At 35.3% G+C, this 16,481-nt stretch overlaps 2 protein-coding genes and 1 non-coding gene across 3 annotated transcripts in view; all 3 read left to right on the top strand.

Annotated features, from left to right (window-relative positions):
- Positions 1-4,637: 4,637 nt before the first annotated feature.
- Positions 4,638-16,481, top strand: part of Smp_135870 (beige/beach protein-related) — a gene marked incomplete at its 5' end in the record, with an annotated part of 112,583 nt that continues 100,739 nt past the window's right edge. Inside the window, 5 exons of the mRNA XM_018789535.1 lie at positions 4,638-4,755; positions 8,427-8,688; positions 9,710-9,957; positions 10,380-10,563; positions 11,521-11,687. Coding sequence (XP_018654969.1) covers positions 4,638-4,755; positions 8,427-8,688; positions 9,710-9,957; positions 10,380-10,563; positions 11,521-11,687 — 979 coding nt within the window. The remainder of the gene's footprint in view (positions 4,756-8,426; positions 8,689-9,709; positions 9,958-10,379; positions 10,564-11,520; positions 11,688-16,481) is intronic.
- On the top strand, positions 9,112-9,217 carry Smp_sma.U6-7.1.1. Its single transcript, XR_001974645.1, has one exon. It is a non-coding gene (small nuclear RNA).
- Positions 14,259-15,856, top strand: Smp_190070 (hypothetical protein; the record flags this gene model as incomplete). Its single annotated transcript, XM_018789536.1, has 2 exons — positions 14,259-14,302; positions 15,544-15,856. 2 exons carry the CDS (start codon positions 14,259-14,261, stop codon positions 15,854-15,856), a joined length of 357 nt encoding a protein of 118 aa, XP_018654970.1.

The raw sequence follows: 16,481 nt of genomic DNA on the forward strand, positions 1-16,481 counted from the left end.
TGGTATCCGGCAAGTGAATGTTGAGTATTTTGCATAGACAACTGTTTATAAATACTTGTATCTTCTTGACGATGGTTGTAGTAGTTCTCCACGTTTCAGCTCCATACAGTAGGACTGTCATGACGTTCGTATTGAAGATTGTGACTCCGATATTGGTTGACAGTTGCTTTGAGTTGCATATCTTCTTCAATTGTAGGAATGAGGCCCTCGCCTTTACGTCAGCATCGGATCCTCCTTGTTCATCAATGATGCTTCCTAGGTAAATGAATGTTTCCACCTCTTCCAGAGTTTCGTCATCAAGTATGGTTGGCTTGGTGTTCTCCGTGTTGTATTTGAGAATCTTGCTTTTTCCTTTGTGTATGTTGAGGCCTGTTGATGCAGACTGCTGATACATTAGTTGTCTTCGTCTGTATCTGTTTGTGTGTATGGGATAGGAGTCAAAATTCTCAGGAACTCATAACATAGTGTCGAAGAAGTTTCCATAATGTTCTAGGGTCCGCACTTTCAAACGCCTTCTCATAGTCAGTGAAGATGATAGTGACGAATTCCACTCAACTGATTGTTCCACGATGATCCATACTGTTGCAATTTGGTTAGTGCACAGCCTACCCTTACGGAATCCAGCCTGTTAGTCTAGAAGTCGGACGTCTACCCCGTCTTTCATTCGATTCAGCAACACTGTCGGAAAAGTTTCCCGGCACTGACAACAAACTGATGCCTCTGTAATTCTCACATTTGCTCAGATCTCCTTTCTTTGGTATCTTGATGAGGTGCCTTTCTTTCCAGTCCGTTGTCACTTGTTCTTCCTCCCAAATCTTCTTGATTAGAAGGTGAATCATGTTTGCAGTTACTTCATTGTCTGATTTCAGTGCTTCAGCTGGTATATTGTCAGGTGCTGCTGCCTTCCCACTATTAATTTGCCTGTTGGCCATCCTGATTTCTTCGATCGTTGGTGGATGACATCCATAGGAAGTTGTGTGTGTGCTGCTTCGATATCCGGTAGATTCAATGGAGCTGATATATTCAGCAGTTCCTCGAAGTATTCTACCCATCAAATCCTTTGTTCTTCAATCTCTTTGTCCTTGACTGGCTCTCTGGTTCGCTACATCTCCCTGTTAGTTTCTTCGTTGTATCGTATAGTTGTTTCATACTCCCCTCTCTTGCAGCTCTTTCGGCCGTCGTTGCTAGTTCTTCCATGTACTTTTGCTTGTCGGCTCTAATGTTCTTCTTCACATGCCTCTTTGCTTCTGAGTACTCTGTTTGTGCCTTGACTTTCTCTGCCAGTGGTCGACGGTCGTTAATTGATGCCTCCTTGTTCTCCCACTCTTCAATCTTGTCCAGGGTTTCCATAGAGATCCATTCCTCATGATAATGCTTCTTGGGACCACCAGTTGGTGGTGATCTGAAGCTATGTCAGCTCCTCTCCTGATTCTCACATCTCCTATTGTTCTTCGGAATTTTTTATCGACACAAATATGACTTTTTTGGTTCTCTGTGATATGGTCCGGCGAGATCCATGTATCTTGGTGTATGCGTTTGTATGGAAATACTGTGCCACATATAACCAATTTGTTGAATGCACATAGATTTGCGATTCTCTCACCATTTTCATTTCTCCCTCCCAGTCCACGTCGTACAATTATATCTTTATATCCTTTGTTGTCCACTCCGACTTTACCTCTTAGATCTCCCATCAGGATAGTGAGGTCCTTTCTTTGGCATTTCACTATGATTTATTACAGTCTCGAGTAGAACTGATCTCTATCGTCATCGTTGCTATCGTTGGTGGTTGTATAACATTGGATGACATTCATTGTGATCCGCTCCTTCTTTGTTCTGAATGATGCTTTGATGATTCTGGATCCGTGAGATTCCCATCCTATAAGTGCATTTCGTGCTTCTCTGGAGAGCATTAGAGCAATTACCTGAGTGTGTGGAGCATTTTGTTCTTCGTGACCGGGGTACAGCAGCATCTCTCTTGTATCTAGTCTTTGCTGTCCAGCTTGTGTTCAATGAGTTTCGCTGATTCCAAGTACTGCCAATTTGTATCTCTTCATTTCCATTGCTATTTGATTGGTCTTCCCGGTCTCCCACATAGTCCGGACGTTCCATATACCTGTTAAAGTCGTTGCTGTGGTTGTTAGAAGTGACATCAGCCTCGTGACTTCCGAAGAATCTTGACTTTCATCTTGAGGAGTCATAATTCTTCCTTGAACTCGAAGGGTAGAGTTTAAATGGTTTAATTTGTTTAACCTGGTTAGCGTTTTTAGCGAACTGGTTTTGTACGCGATGAGGTTGCCGACCTCATACCCAACCATCCTCTTTTGTGTGGGTTTAGGACCGGCAGTAACTCTAGAAGAGCTACAGGCGGAGTTGCTGACACACTTTAAACCTTTTGGTCTGCACGAAGTTTCACGCATGCTTTTCGGCTTGATAAGTGCTGCACATGATTATTAGAGATTCATCGATGACATTTTTCGATGTCTCAACTTCGTTAAGGACTTCCATCGTACCGTTTCGGCAAGTGTTTCGTATCCGAAGTTCTGTCAATGAGTGGTAAACGTATCAGTAGTGTCCTGCTATAAAGTAGTCGGTTTATACAAATGTTGCAAGCTAGAATATTTAGGCTTTTTTATTCATTGGTGGTAGGTTACGATATACATTTTGCTAATAATTCGTATTGATATCATTGCAGAAACCTGGACTAGCACATCAGTAGGGAAAATGATTTCCTACCTATATTTAAGGTTCCGTTCACAATAATTTTCTCTTTTTCTATAAGTGTAGTGAGTGTGCGAATTCTACAAAGGCAATAGAATTACGTTTGTTTTACGTGTTGGGTTTCATAAAGTCTCTTACGGAAGTCGCCCCAAAATGAGAGAAGTTTTATCAGCATCAGCAGCCCAAAATATTCACTGATATCAACTGAGACATTTCGGGAACTGGAAGCTTTACTAGTAGTACCAAGAATATTCCTACTGTAAACAGTCCCTAAAACTGCATGTCATTGTTTTTACAGATATTCCGTTACTTTTGGAATGTAATACGGCCTTTAACGATGTGGGTACAGCGGCATTTATTGAAAAATTCAATTTCTGCACTTTAGAAGAACGATGGCACAGTTTAAATGATTTTAAGCAGCCTTTTAGGTTTACAGACGTCGTTAGACCACTTAATTATGTGAAGACTACAAATTGACGCACAAATTGATACACACTCGGCTAACTTCAATAACTTCAAATACGGAATACCTGCATTGGGCGGAGCCATTGAAGGTTGTGGAGGTAGATTTGACATGAACTTTGCTTTTTATGAGTGGAAATATCCCCAACGTTGTCAAGCCAACTAATTGTATCGGAGGCTGGAATAACGGTCATGCTTACACTTACGTAGTGAATGTCTTTGTCAAATGATCATGCAATTTCCATTAAAAATCGAATTATGCTGTGCATGTCGCTTTGACTATAATTTCTATTTCCTTTGCCAGACTACATTGCATTGGACACTTGCATTACACTCCGGAATGATATCCCAAGTTGTAATAAGCCTAATAATATTTGAGCTTGTTTCGAAGTAAACCATCAGTGAATAATTGAGGAAGGTTTAGTTCCGGTATTTGTTCTGTAAGCTGTGTTTTGAAGCCTAAATGACTATGGTTTTACGCCACGAGACAATGTTGTTTCCTTTTTTAGATAAGTCTTTATGGCCTACAGTTTTCCTTTTGGGTTTAGGGGCCTAATTATTTATAGTCACCTATTTTAGGTAACACGTCCGTTCAGATGACAATAATGAATACACATCCTTAATCTGGCATACTTGGTTGTCACATAGTTCACCTTGGTCAATATAATAATAGAACTACAATGAAGTAAATATAAGAATAACAGAAGTAAACTGAAGTGCAGTTCTTCGCTAATCTTTCACCTCGATAACCGTTATAATATAAATCTCAACGGTGCATGAAACCAGAGGGCAAAGAGAGGCTGCAACTATAGTTTATTATCAGATAACGCAGGTCACAAAGCTACAAACACATGAGTGAGTATCAGTGAGCAAGTGCGAGCAATAACATAGGCAAATTTATAGTCAAATTGTATAAGGGCGAGGCAAGACAAAGCAAAAGCTAATAATAGGAATTGAGTGCATATATATATGGGGAGGAGGATCAGTCGTCGAATGACATTTAAGCATTCAACGTTTTGACTAGAGTCCGTCATGTGCTCTAGTGATCATAACATTACAAAGATATATGCGATTTGTTACTATCCAAATGACAACGTCTGGTAAGTAAGTTAATAAAAGGACTTAACCAAAATTAACCACAATCGAAATTGGGTGTAGGATAGTTGCTATTAATTAGAGTTCCTTGGTTTGAAAGTAGGAAGCGACCAGTGTAAGATTCTGTATATTATATTGGTAACCAGCTTCTAACAGCTGAGGTTAAGGACTTATATCCTGTTCAGTGAAGGCGGAATCGGAGAGGAGGTGATAATAATCTATTCCTGCTCGTCCTAATATATCAATGATTCATTTTATTAACGAATTACACGTCAATCACAAGTAGTGTAGACGCATAGTATTAATTTCCACTTTATAAGGGTGATTCATAAACTAGACCACTTTAAGTGAGAATATTTATGCAAATACGTCTGCTTCTAGATACAAAGAAGTGCCATGGATGCTGCTGTCATCGTGCATCCCATGACGATCGTCTGGTCAAACTTGTCACGATCCCTGTCGTTGTTTCCGTATCAAGTAAGTATATGTTTAATGAATATAGTATAGTGCCTCCATTTTTCAAAATCAGAACATATAACGATCGAAAATTGAGATAAAATGATAATATACTGCATGTGCACTGTGCTCGACTTGTCTCCGTTGACTGCCTCAAATCTAGGATAATAAGTTACGAATACTAATCAATATCACGATAAAATACACGTGAGCACTAATCAACAGACTAATGGAATAGTGGGTTAAAATAAGTAAGAATTAATCGATTAAATGAAAGTGAAAGTGAGAATAAATAACAGTCTGCGTTTATTTAGTCAGTCTCACTAATGTAGAATTATGGTCTATTTAGACATTATTATTATTAGACATTATCTTGGCTATTAAAACGATAGACTTAAGCACGGAATTGTAGATTTGTCATAATGCGACTACCTAATCTATAAGATCTTACGTGGAGGTCACATACTTCAATATACTGACTAGTTGTGTGTGTCAATCAGCAGTATGCTGTTTAGCTGTTCTGAAGAACACGTTTGGGCTGGGGATAAAATGACATATTTAATACGAAAAGCCATATATTATACAATGACCAGGCTCGCATGACCGAGCTATGCCATTTTCAATAATCTGTGTTCCCTTGTTCACCAATTTTCACCTTTTCCAAGTGCCGCACATTGAATGTAAGTCACGGCAATTATGCGTCCAACTTCAAAGTGCGTGTAATAAGGAGCCAATACGACTACAGTATCACTCTCACTTTCAAGGCAGACTGGCTTAATATGCCTATAAATTTCACGACGGTATCTATTCATTCAAGACTCTTAAAGGTTATGTAATGGGTAGCTTTAAATGTGTTGTGAAAGTACCGTTTGCTGACAGAATCCCTTACATCTCAGGAATGTTCACTCATGTACTAGAAGCTTTCGATTCATTGTGGAGGGTTCTGCTAGTAAGACTTATTGTATGAGGTAGATTTAATACATCTGGAAGCATATGATTGGGTTTATCATGGTTATTTAGGAACCATATTTCGTCTATGTTGAGGACACAAGGCAGAAACATTCTTAGAGCGAGGGCTGCCTGTATATTGATCGCAATTTAATGACCGGCATTGTGTATAGGATATAGGACTGTTCGAAGTAAAACTAGACACTGTCTGACAGTCATTTGGAAAATCGATGTCACGGGTTTAAAACTATAAATAGTGTAATGAGTCCACTCATAATATGTGACTACTAGTCCTAATCCCACCACATTCTTGACTGATTCACGTAGTGACCTAAAGTATGTACTTTCTGTTGAGTCTACATAATTCAATAACTCCATGACTTGGACCGATATGCTTGGTACCAGGCTTTATTCTTCCCTTAACAGATTCCGAAATAGGGTCTTACAACATTAGCTTTTATTTAAGGGGAATAAATTAAAGGGATCACCATGTACATAGGCTATGGTCAAGCTGCCTCATATGACGGCTCGATGCAATCTCTTTGAAGATAAACGTTAACATTTCTTGACGTTAAATAGTTACGATAAGTCAGAGATGGCATATTGGCTGTCTTTGGTATCAGAATTATGTCTCGGATATAATAGTTTGGATCGCGCTCAGTGTCTTTTCATTGAAACGGTTGTAAAGTGCAGAATTATGGGAATTCCAATAATAACATTATATCTGTGCGATTTGCTTTTTCATCAGTGAACCGCTTCTGACTCCGAATAGACCAAAGAACAATGATGATCAACAAAGTTTGTTTGATAGAATAAAAGAACATACAAGACAGTACGGAAGAGTTAATACCGTACGAAATGTAGGTACAACAATAAATAAAATGTATAAAGACAACATTTCTTCCTAAGACTACAGACCAAATATAACAACTGAAGGTAAAACTCAACTTACGAGACAAAAATTTGTTCCTATCGGTCAAGTAACAACACTCTGTCCGCAGAGTGGGGTACGTCAATTTGTTTTTCCGAAAAGGTACGAAACCAGCTTTAAGATTATCATAACACAAGAGCCGAGAGAGCTGTGCTGTTTGTTATTTGTCGACGACAATAAATGTAACTTACATATGGGAAAAACGTTTCTGTTCCACATGAACGGATCAAGTTTGTGGACTCAAAAACAGAGCAATGAAGACTACAGCCGTTCACTATGAAGATACCACAGGTATTGTAGTTTGACAACACTTTACCAGTAACACTTTCAATAATCAAATCGCACCCACCCAGAGAAATCAAAAGTCAGAAGGGAGGAGGTTGGAAGATATATTTGATGGGTTATCAATATATCGAGGACTGACTGATGTCATCTGGCTAGTGATCGCAGATGTTGCGCACACCGTTCCGGAACGTGATCTGGCTATTGATTTCGGGGACTTATTTACAACTACAAGTATGTGAGCCATCGAAATATAATTTTGAGTTAAGGGAAAACAAAACAAGCAGTTGCGACATAAAGGAGTTCTTCAAAGTGATGAATCTGTGGATAGCACAAGAACAGTTGCCAACATACTTAAAGATGAACGCAGTACAAGTGAATACGGAGAATAATAAAAGAAAATTACGTGTAGAGTAAAAAAGTGGTGCCATATGATTTACAGGCAGAAGGGGACTTCGCACACAAATGAACATATTAACACATGGAAACTCTTACATTAGCTATTATCTCTATAGTCGTTGCCAATGATCGATCGGAACTACCTAAGACATAAAATTTACCGAATATCAACCTTTTTGGTCACTGACGCATTCTTATTGAGTTTGCATGATATTTCTGTTTTCACTCGGCCAAGGAGTGGACTGAATAATTTAATCTTTACAATCTTCTTCTAAAAATATGGTTTTGTAATACAATAAGCCTGAAGACGTCTCAGCAACAAGGTATCTGTCGCTTCTAGCACCCTTACAGTTCTCGGGTGAATGGACTTACTAATCATCAACTTACACCTGTTACCTCCCGTGGAGGAGAATAGGCTGCCAACTTGGGTTCCCATCTGACTCTGTCCAAGACAATCCTTTCTAGTTGTTGCTAGTTGCTAATCAGAACTTGCTTATTCCTAAAATAAAATAACCTCCGAGCAACTTTGAATTTTACAGGACGAGTTCAGCCTAGTGGCTGGATATCTATCACCAGGCATTACAAAAATATGTTGGCCTTGTTAAAATAAATAAAGTTGTTTGCTATTTATCATTACAGAGATAATGGATTGTAGATTGGTTATATTACGTCAGTTGGATTGTGGTTTTTAGGCGCTTGGTCCATCTTTTGGAGGTCATTTGGTGTTAACTATATGATTTGGTTAATGCGTATATAAACAGGATTCGGGCCATGAACTTCATGAGGAGGCATTTAACGAAAAGCGTTAATAGGGAACCCAGCTTACCTGTATCTTTTGACTGTCGCAGACTGATATCACTGTTTAATCAGTACTTACAAGCTCAAAACAATGACGATAAGGATACTATTTTATATAACACACTCCCATACTTCTGCAAGGTTACCTTTTGCCTTTTAATTTCATCGTGGTTTAGGTTTTTCATGATGCCCAACCCGTCGACTTTGTCGATAAATTCCCGGATATACACATATTTTGTTCACGTGTCTCGCAACTGTTTGTGCGAGAAATTAAGTCCAGAGCGGCAAACAAGTCTTCAGGTACTACAATTCTTGTTTATTTCGCGTTTTTTAGAGGAAGGAGGTCTCACTATAGCCCAGTTTCTTGAACCGGACGAGAGCGTTGGAGACTGTCTCGAAGTTACCGACTATGAACACGCTGTAATTACCAATAAAGGGTCATGCCTACTAAACTCTCTAAATTTAATGAGCACTGGACATACTAGTTTAATTGAATGCATGGCAGCTGCTTCAGTACCATCTACATTAGTTAAATGTTTGTACATATTTCTCGATCTTCCTGAGAAATATTCTACTGGGAGTACATTCCATGCAAAGTTTCGAGAAGTATGTCATGATTAACATAAATTCACGTTCTCTGGAATAACGATATTTTTAACATATGCCTTCGGGAACAATATTTCCCGTGTATTTTAGATAAGTGAACACAATAAGATAAAGATGTATAGATTCATGAGGGATATAAATCTCTTATTGTTGTCTAAAATATTAGTTGTGATTCTCATATCTCACACAACCCTCATTCAGTCAGTCAGTCACAACGCAGAACTTCATACGTACGTACATCAGTTCGAGTTGCCATACCACATTAGCACAGAGATGAAGTTGTCGATTCAAATCCCATAGTGGTAGAAGTAGTAAGAGTATAAGCATTATGTGAAAGGTTAGGGATTGAAGGAGTATAATACAGCGAAATAAATTTGGAAAGAGAAAAAAGATAGAGGCCTGAGGAATTCAGAAAAAATATGGAACGTTTCACGATTTTTCGTGTCATCCTTGCGCAGGGGCCATGCTAATCTTCTCTGTATCGTTCCAATTTTAGTATATGTACCGCCGAAGCGAGTACGACACAACCCTCACTGTTCTTAAGACTTTCAGTACATTCTTTTCAACTGTGTACAGGTTCACAAACCAGCATACAATGATTCTTCCTCCAACGCCTTAATGAATATTGAAAGTTTAATACTAGGTTCATTTTAATTGTCTGAACAGTGTATGGTTTCCATGCAACATTATTTTCTGCTTTCTAGCTTTGTGTAAAGGCTAGATACAGTTAGTATGATATGCTTTATTAACTCTTTAAGTTTAGCTGACGATCTTAACCGTCTTGGAAGTGTAAGATTTTTAATTGGGATCATCATAAGGCAAAACCTAGTGTTCATAGATCCTTGGTAAGATGACTCGTTCTTTATATGGTATTAAGATCCAAGCACGGTGTATAGTCGGTTTCTGTTCATACTTCTCTTTCTCTTAGTTGAAAAGTCGCAACTGTTAGCACTGTATTCCTATGTAATCTTTTACAAGTCTGCACATTGTTAATTATTGTTTTAAAACTAGCGAGATTCTGGTTTTCGGAATGTTTTATAATCACAGTTATTTTCATACTGTTCAGCTACTTCAGCGGCTCTGTCTGTATCCCGTAGTAGCCGAGGAATTGGCTCGCAAAGATGCTTTGTGTCATCTTTTCAGTGCTCTAACAGATTGGTGTGCACCTCATAATGCCTCTTGGCGAGTGACAACCACTGTGGTATTGTCTACAATCGCTCAGAATTCTATGACTCCTGTTGTAACAAAGTGCGTACACGGTGAGTTACCTAGTGCTTACTTCTATACTAAATAATCCCTAAGAATATACCTCATGTGGTTTGAGTTCTTAGTCAAACATTGAATTGTTAAAGTAAATTTAGTCTTATGCATGCAATAAAAGTCTGTTTCATGCACAAATGAATCGATTCCAAGTTCAAATTCATTAGACTACCTCTCGATATTATGAGAAATAAAAAATGATAAAACTCATGATATTTCGTTAAATCCTGATAAGCTTTCAATTGAAAGCAGAATGTAATTAGACTGTGAAGTGTCTTGTGACAAAATTGATTCAAAGTTCATCATGAGTATTATATGTATTTAGCTGTTTCGATGTTTTGGCTTTTGTAATATGAAATTTCATCCAGTGTATTCTGATTTTAATTAGTTCAAAAATGTTACGATATTATTCTGGTTTCAGACTCGGAATGTATTCGTCACTGTCTCAAAAATCTCTCTGAAAGCAAGTCGGGCTCGAAAGATTTTGTAAATAGTTTTGTCTCACTACTTCATGTTGTTCGAGAATCATCTATTGATGACCAGATTCTTTTGGATGATTTCCGAAGCAATAATGGATACCTTGTATTAAGCGACTTCTGTCTCAAGTAAGTTACTTTGTTAGAAAGACACTTTATTAAGTTCTCATTATTTAATAAGTCACTCCAATATATTTTAATGTCTTTTATAAATCTGTTTTTGTTCTCTGACAAATCCTTCACAGTGGTTGTTCAATAAATGAATCTTCATAAAGTGATAAATATATTAGTGTAGAAATTAAAAGAAATATTCACAACTAAATCATGATTTTCTGCATAGTGTACACACTTCAGGGCTTCTAGATCGGAAAAGCCCGTGTAAATGTGTGCTCTTAAAGATAAAGCTGTGAGTCAGTATTTTTAACAAAGTGGTCGGGAAAAAGGATTAGTGCGTGAGTTTAAAATTACAAGATAAAGACTGTAAAAATAGGTCAATTGAAATCAAAATTGGGTTGATTGTTATTTATAGTTTTTCTGGGTTTATGTTGGTAATGTTTGTCATACTGGTGTTTAGGCTTGAAGGGTACGAGTGTATGAAGCTATATCACCTTAAAAAAATACATGACTATAAGATCCTCATACAATCGCTGTTTTAATCGACATGAACTTTAGTTTTTTGAATTTTACGAAACGCTTTCTTGGATGGTTTTAATTTATTATTCAGACAATTATTGCGTTTAGTAATTTAGTTTGGCAATAGAGTACACACAGCATTAATAACGACCTTTCCAACTTCAGTAACAAAGATTGAATGCTTTAAAATAAACTCATTTTTGAGTTGTTGTAGAGTGTTTGTTGAGAGAGTTCAATATCCATCTTATCTAAATAAAACTTTCACTTGTCTAAAGTATAATTGCTTTTGTGTTATACATTGTAATTAGTTGTAGGTTTTAAGACATAAAGTCACAGTCTCTGTTCTAATCATGAAATCTACTACACGTAATTACTTTGCATTTAGCATGTAATACATATCAGAATCATTTTAAGTACTTTAAGTTTTTTGTTTTGTTTATTTCTTTTAATTAGACTTGAGGAAAATCGATCTCCAGACTCCGAAAACTCCTTGAAAACTCTTGTGGCTCTTGTTGGTCATCTGGCCATATGTGGCCCAGTAGAACTTCGTCCCAAGGCAGGGGCTGGAGAGCAAATCCACAAAATTCCAGGATTTCACATTCATATGCCTAAAACGCAAGGTATATTCTGCATTTTCTGTATTTAAAGTTTCTCGTATAGAAGTATTTAACTGTACATAATACCATGTTTATGTACACTACCTAATTAAGAATTGTACTCGAACTTCAATAATAGTTTCTCCTTTTCATGGTTGTTACTTAGAGGATTTATTCTCAGTGTTCAAAAATAATAATAGCATATATTTAATTTAAGGAACATTGGTTCCTGTTCCATCCGCTTTTGTATTTTTTTACCACACGTAGATAAAGTTTACATTCAATTTAACTATGTGAAAACACTTGCTTGTCATTTTTTATGTTGATCTAAATTACTCTCTACAACATTATTTACATCTTGCAACAATATGTTGATCTATTTAGAGAATTTTATCATTTGAACAGTGAAAAAGCATTTTCAAATTAGTTTCCAACTGGGGAAGTTAGTTTTACTCATATATATGAGTTTCGTAATAAAGTGAACATAAAGTTTCGTTCACAGTCGCGTTTAGCTATAATTGTGGATGACTTCAGTTGATAACAGAATGTTTCTAGACTTCAGTCAACTATGTTTAGATTTATTTTGTCATATTACAGAAACGAAGTTACTTGGGACTGAGTAAATTCATATGTATCACTTTATATTTATATATATATTCATAGGTTGCTAGTATTTGGTCATCAGTATATTGTTCTCGTGTGTTGAAACCGTTTAGGAAGCAATACCGAGATAAAGATGGAAAATCTGTCGATGAGGTAATAAGGCTACACCGACCGAAGTAGATGGGATTGCATTACACATAACTAACCACCACCTACCTCGACTCACAATTCGCTGGAGTAGGTTGGTTGATAACTACTGGACTAGGCCGTGTTAGTGGATGTAGACTATTTTGTCGGGGTCTAGGCGATTTTGATAACCATTGATTGAAGACTGGGTGATTACGACGGCTCAGATAAATTCACTCCATCCTAAAGTCCTTATGCTTTTTATTCCGCAGATTCATTCTCGAATTGTTGTCTAGGCCTAATGTTTTCTACTACTAATAATAATGCTACTACTTCTACTACTCTGGGATTATTCTTGGCAATTTTTTCTTTCTGTGTTAATGCAGTGTGGCAACTTAAACCGATGCATTTGCCAGTTAATACGTTACGTATGACCGACGAACCGTTTGATATCCTTTTTATTTTCACTATTAATTTATATCTAAATATTATTTTAGCATTATCTACTGATATATTTGTATTTGCGGCCTCGTCACTTATTTACAAATATATATATATGATGCACGTATGAAGTGGGTTCCATCTATCTTGTGAGTAATAAGTATTAATTATGAGAATTAAGTTCATGAAATTGTAATGATAGAAAAAAAGTCATCTCATAATTTGAATCTTCACCTGTATAGTCTCTACCCCCTGCTAAACTAATCGTCAAAAAATTGAATTTTTATTTTATTTTATTGACGTACTTAAGTTATCCAAATTAATATTAAGAAAATAAATACATAGATACTGAATAAATAATTTATTGTGTTTTCCGATTTCATCATAGCCAGGAAAAGTGTGCGTAACATGTATGCATTTGATGTACTGCAATCGTTGTTCAACAGATCTTCAACAAATCATCTTAGTTTACTAGTTTTGAAGACAGTCCAGTCAATTTTTCTTCAGGATTTGTCAAATTATTTCATTTTAGAACAACAAAATATATTGGTTGTCTTTGCCAAAAAAATATTTGAAAAATCATATGAAATCCAGGTTAGGAATTTCTACCAATTATTTTGTCTTTCTTATGAATTACTCTCTATATGTGATATGCAAGCGAATGATACATGTGTAAATAAGTAGAAATTTTCAAACAATTGTACCTGCTTTATCGTTTTATTTTGTTACGAACATCAAGCTTATTTTATTTGTTGAAATCGACAATTTTCTTTAGGCACATTATTTCATTTTAGTGTTGCCGTATTTCTTAATCTTGACGGTTTTAACTGCAAAGCTTTCAATGTCGTCTTAGGCAGTATTATCATAGCTTATTTCAAGTAGAAGTAAGCTCACTTGAATAGAAATATGAAGTGGAATTTTACTAACAAGCAATCTTTTTACCTTGAGATACTGTCATAAGATTTCATGATGAATTATTAAGCATAATCTCTATCATTACAAACCAGTTTACACCAAAGTTTTACTATTCTACTAAAATGAGAAATATTTACTTTCGCCTAACCAGTTTTTCTGAGAATAAGTTCATTGATAACATTTCCTACAATGTCAATAAGTAAGAATAGGATTAATGATACTTTACTATCATTTGAATGCTTAAAATGTCAAGTTTGTTTGTCTTTTGTTTCATTTCGATAAATGTTGGCTACTACTAACTGTAGTCTTTCTTTTATCAGTAGTTTTCTTAAAGATTCATGTAAAAAAACAATAATCTGTAGATAGCTTTTTGAATCATGTGTTTGCATATACCTGTAACATTAGTTTTTTAAAAAATTCACAATTACTCGTTTTTTTCCTCTTTTTTTACACCAGGAGGCTTATTTTGATTTACTTGAAGAACTAGTGAACAAATTACACTATGTATTCATGAAAGAAATCAGCAGTGTTGTCGTTCAGATGAAATTATTTAAGTTAGTGAATATTTGACTAGCTGCTTATTTTATTGTTTATTTCATAGGAGTACGATTAGAATCTGAAATGAAGTCTAGATTTTGGAGTCATTTTAAAATTTCTGTTATAATAATAAAGCAGGCATGATTGGCAGATGTTTATTTTAATGTTTAGTGGTTAACTCATTTAATTGATCTGTGAATTTTGAGTACTTTCACCTTACTATTGGCTATGTGTACAAAACTTTTTCAGCATATTCATTTTGTATTGAGTTATTTATATAAAATGTTTTTTTATTCATATAAAAATGTTTTTCTCTAAAGAATAATTGATGGTTGTTATTTTGGTACTGAGTTAATGGCCGCCATTAGGTAATTGAAAGACAACATAACTCTGTGGATGGATTAGCCTTTGTTGTTTTAGTGTTTGGTTGTGTTACTTGTAACAGAAAACTTAAAAATAAACATTTCCTAAAAGTGTTAAACTAACTGAATTTGACCCGTCGATGATTCATTCCATTTGTTATAAAAGCTGTTTTGATAGTGGTAAAATCAATATGTAAGGTTGGATCGGAACAAATAATATCTCGTAGCTACAAATGAGATAAACTGTGGATCTCTGATCTACGTTGTAACGAGAATCAGAAGTTATTCTGCTCAACATTTTATTAGTAAGATGACTGGTACACAAAGTGTTGCAAAATAAAAATTCATGTTCTGTAGTTGCGGCTCATTGGTTTGGAGATTCGGTATTCAATTAACTCGTCATGAATTCGAAACTCAGTTAACCTACTAAGGTTTAAGCAGCCAAGTTGTGTTACCAGCTTCATTAAATGTACGGGGTTTTAGTGTACATATTTTACTATAAAACTTGCAAAAATCTTAGTTATGATGAAACGTCAAAACAAAATCATTTGAAGTGAAGAGATGATTAAGCAATACTCAATCAGTGTATTTTAGCACGCTTTTGGGATGTTATGTTACTTCGTAGTTCATTTAACCTTTGGAACTTACAGTTTTATAATGAAGTTTCCAGGGAACATTCATCTACATCTCAGGGTCGACACTGTTTTTTTTTCTCGTGAAAGTACCATATACTCAGTTATGATAACTGGGAAATCAAACATTTGTATTGGTATCAATCAAATTCCATGACGGTTTTATTTACAATACTATTAATGCAAAGTTCTATGTATGTATAAATTCTCATTAAAAATAAGTTGTATTCTGATTGATATTTTTCATTTCTGCTTAATTTATAGTTTATCCCCTTCTCTGGTTATTGCCTATCGTCATTTTATTCAACTTTTACGAATCAGTCCAGTTTTCAAGGATGTATTTCATGATGTTGGTTTAATTGAATTGAGTATAGATCTATTAAATTATTTGATTGATACGATGGAGACTTTTTGTAGTCCTTCTACAACTCCTAGTACCTCATGTACGTTTCCTTTTACAAGAAGTATTTTTTTTAAATTTCTTATTTTGTACTTGTATTTACTAGTTCTTGATATTTTCATAAATAAAATACTATATCCTTTCGATTTGATTATGTTTAGCGTTAATAATAGATAAGATATAACGCATTATGATTAAGTAGTAACTATCATTAAATATATATTCGATCAATATCTTCGTTTAACCAATCAACTATTCGCATTCATTATTCACTTTACAAACCTATTTGTATCCTTTGTAGGCTGTTTACTTTATGTTATTGCAAATGTTCATTGCAAATGATAGTCAGTATGTTTTACATGTTATAAAGTCTGACTGAGTATATTTCAAATACATAAACGTTTTTTGAACAGTCACTTATTAGTTACATGAAATAGTTAAACAATTATTTTGTTATAAGATATAATTTGTTTAATTTCAAATACTATTGTTATTCGAGGTCTACAAATATTTGGAATAGTGTTTTTTCATTTGCTTGTATGACTTAAATCTATTTACTGAAATATTCAAATATTTTTGTTTATAGATTACTTACAAAATTAATAATTTTACAGGTAACATGGAATCTTATTAATTTTCTTGAGATTTGCATAAGTTGGGATACAAGTTTTTAGTTTTTCTTTTCACTCTGTTTTACATCAGTTTCTCAAAATGATTAATTCATTCTATCAAAGTATAATTTTAACCGATATTTTTTAATCAGTTTGTTAATTTGTAGGCGGTTTTCATTACACTTTGATAT

Source organism: Schistosoma mansoni, chromosome W (genome assembly GCF_000237925.1).
Source record: "Schistosoma mansoni strain Puerto Rico chromosome W, complete genome".
Taxonomy (NCBI): Eukaryota; Metazoa; Platyhelminthes; class Trematoda; order Strigeidida; family Schistosomatidae; genus Schistosoma; species Schistosoma mansoni.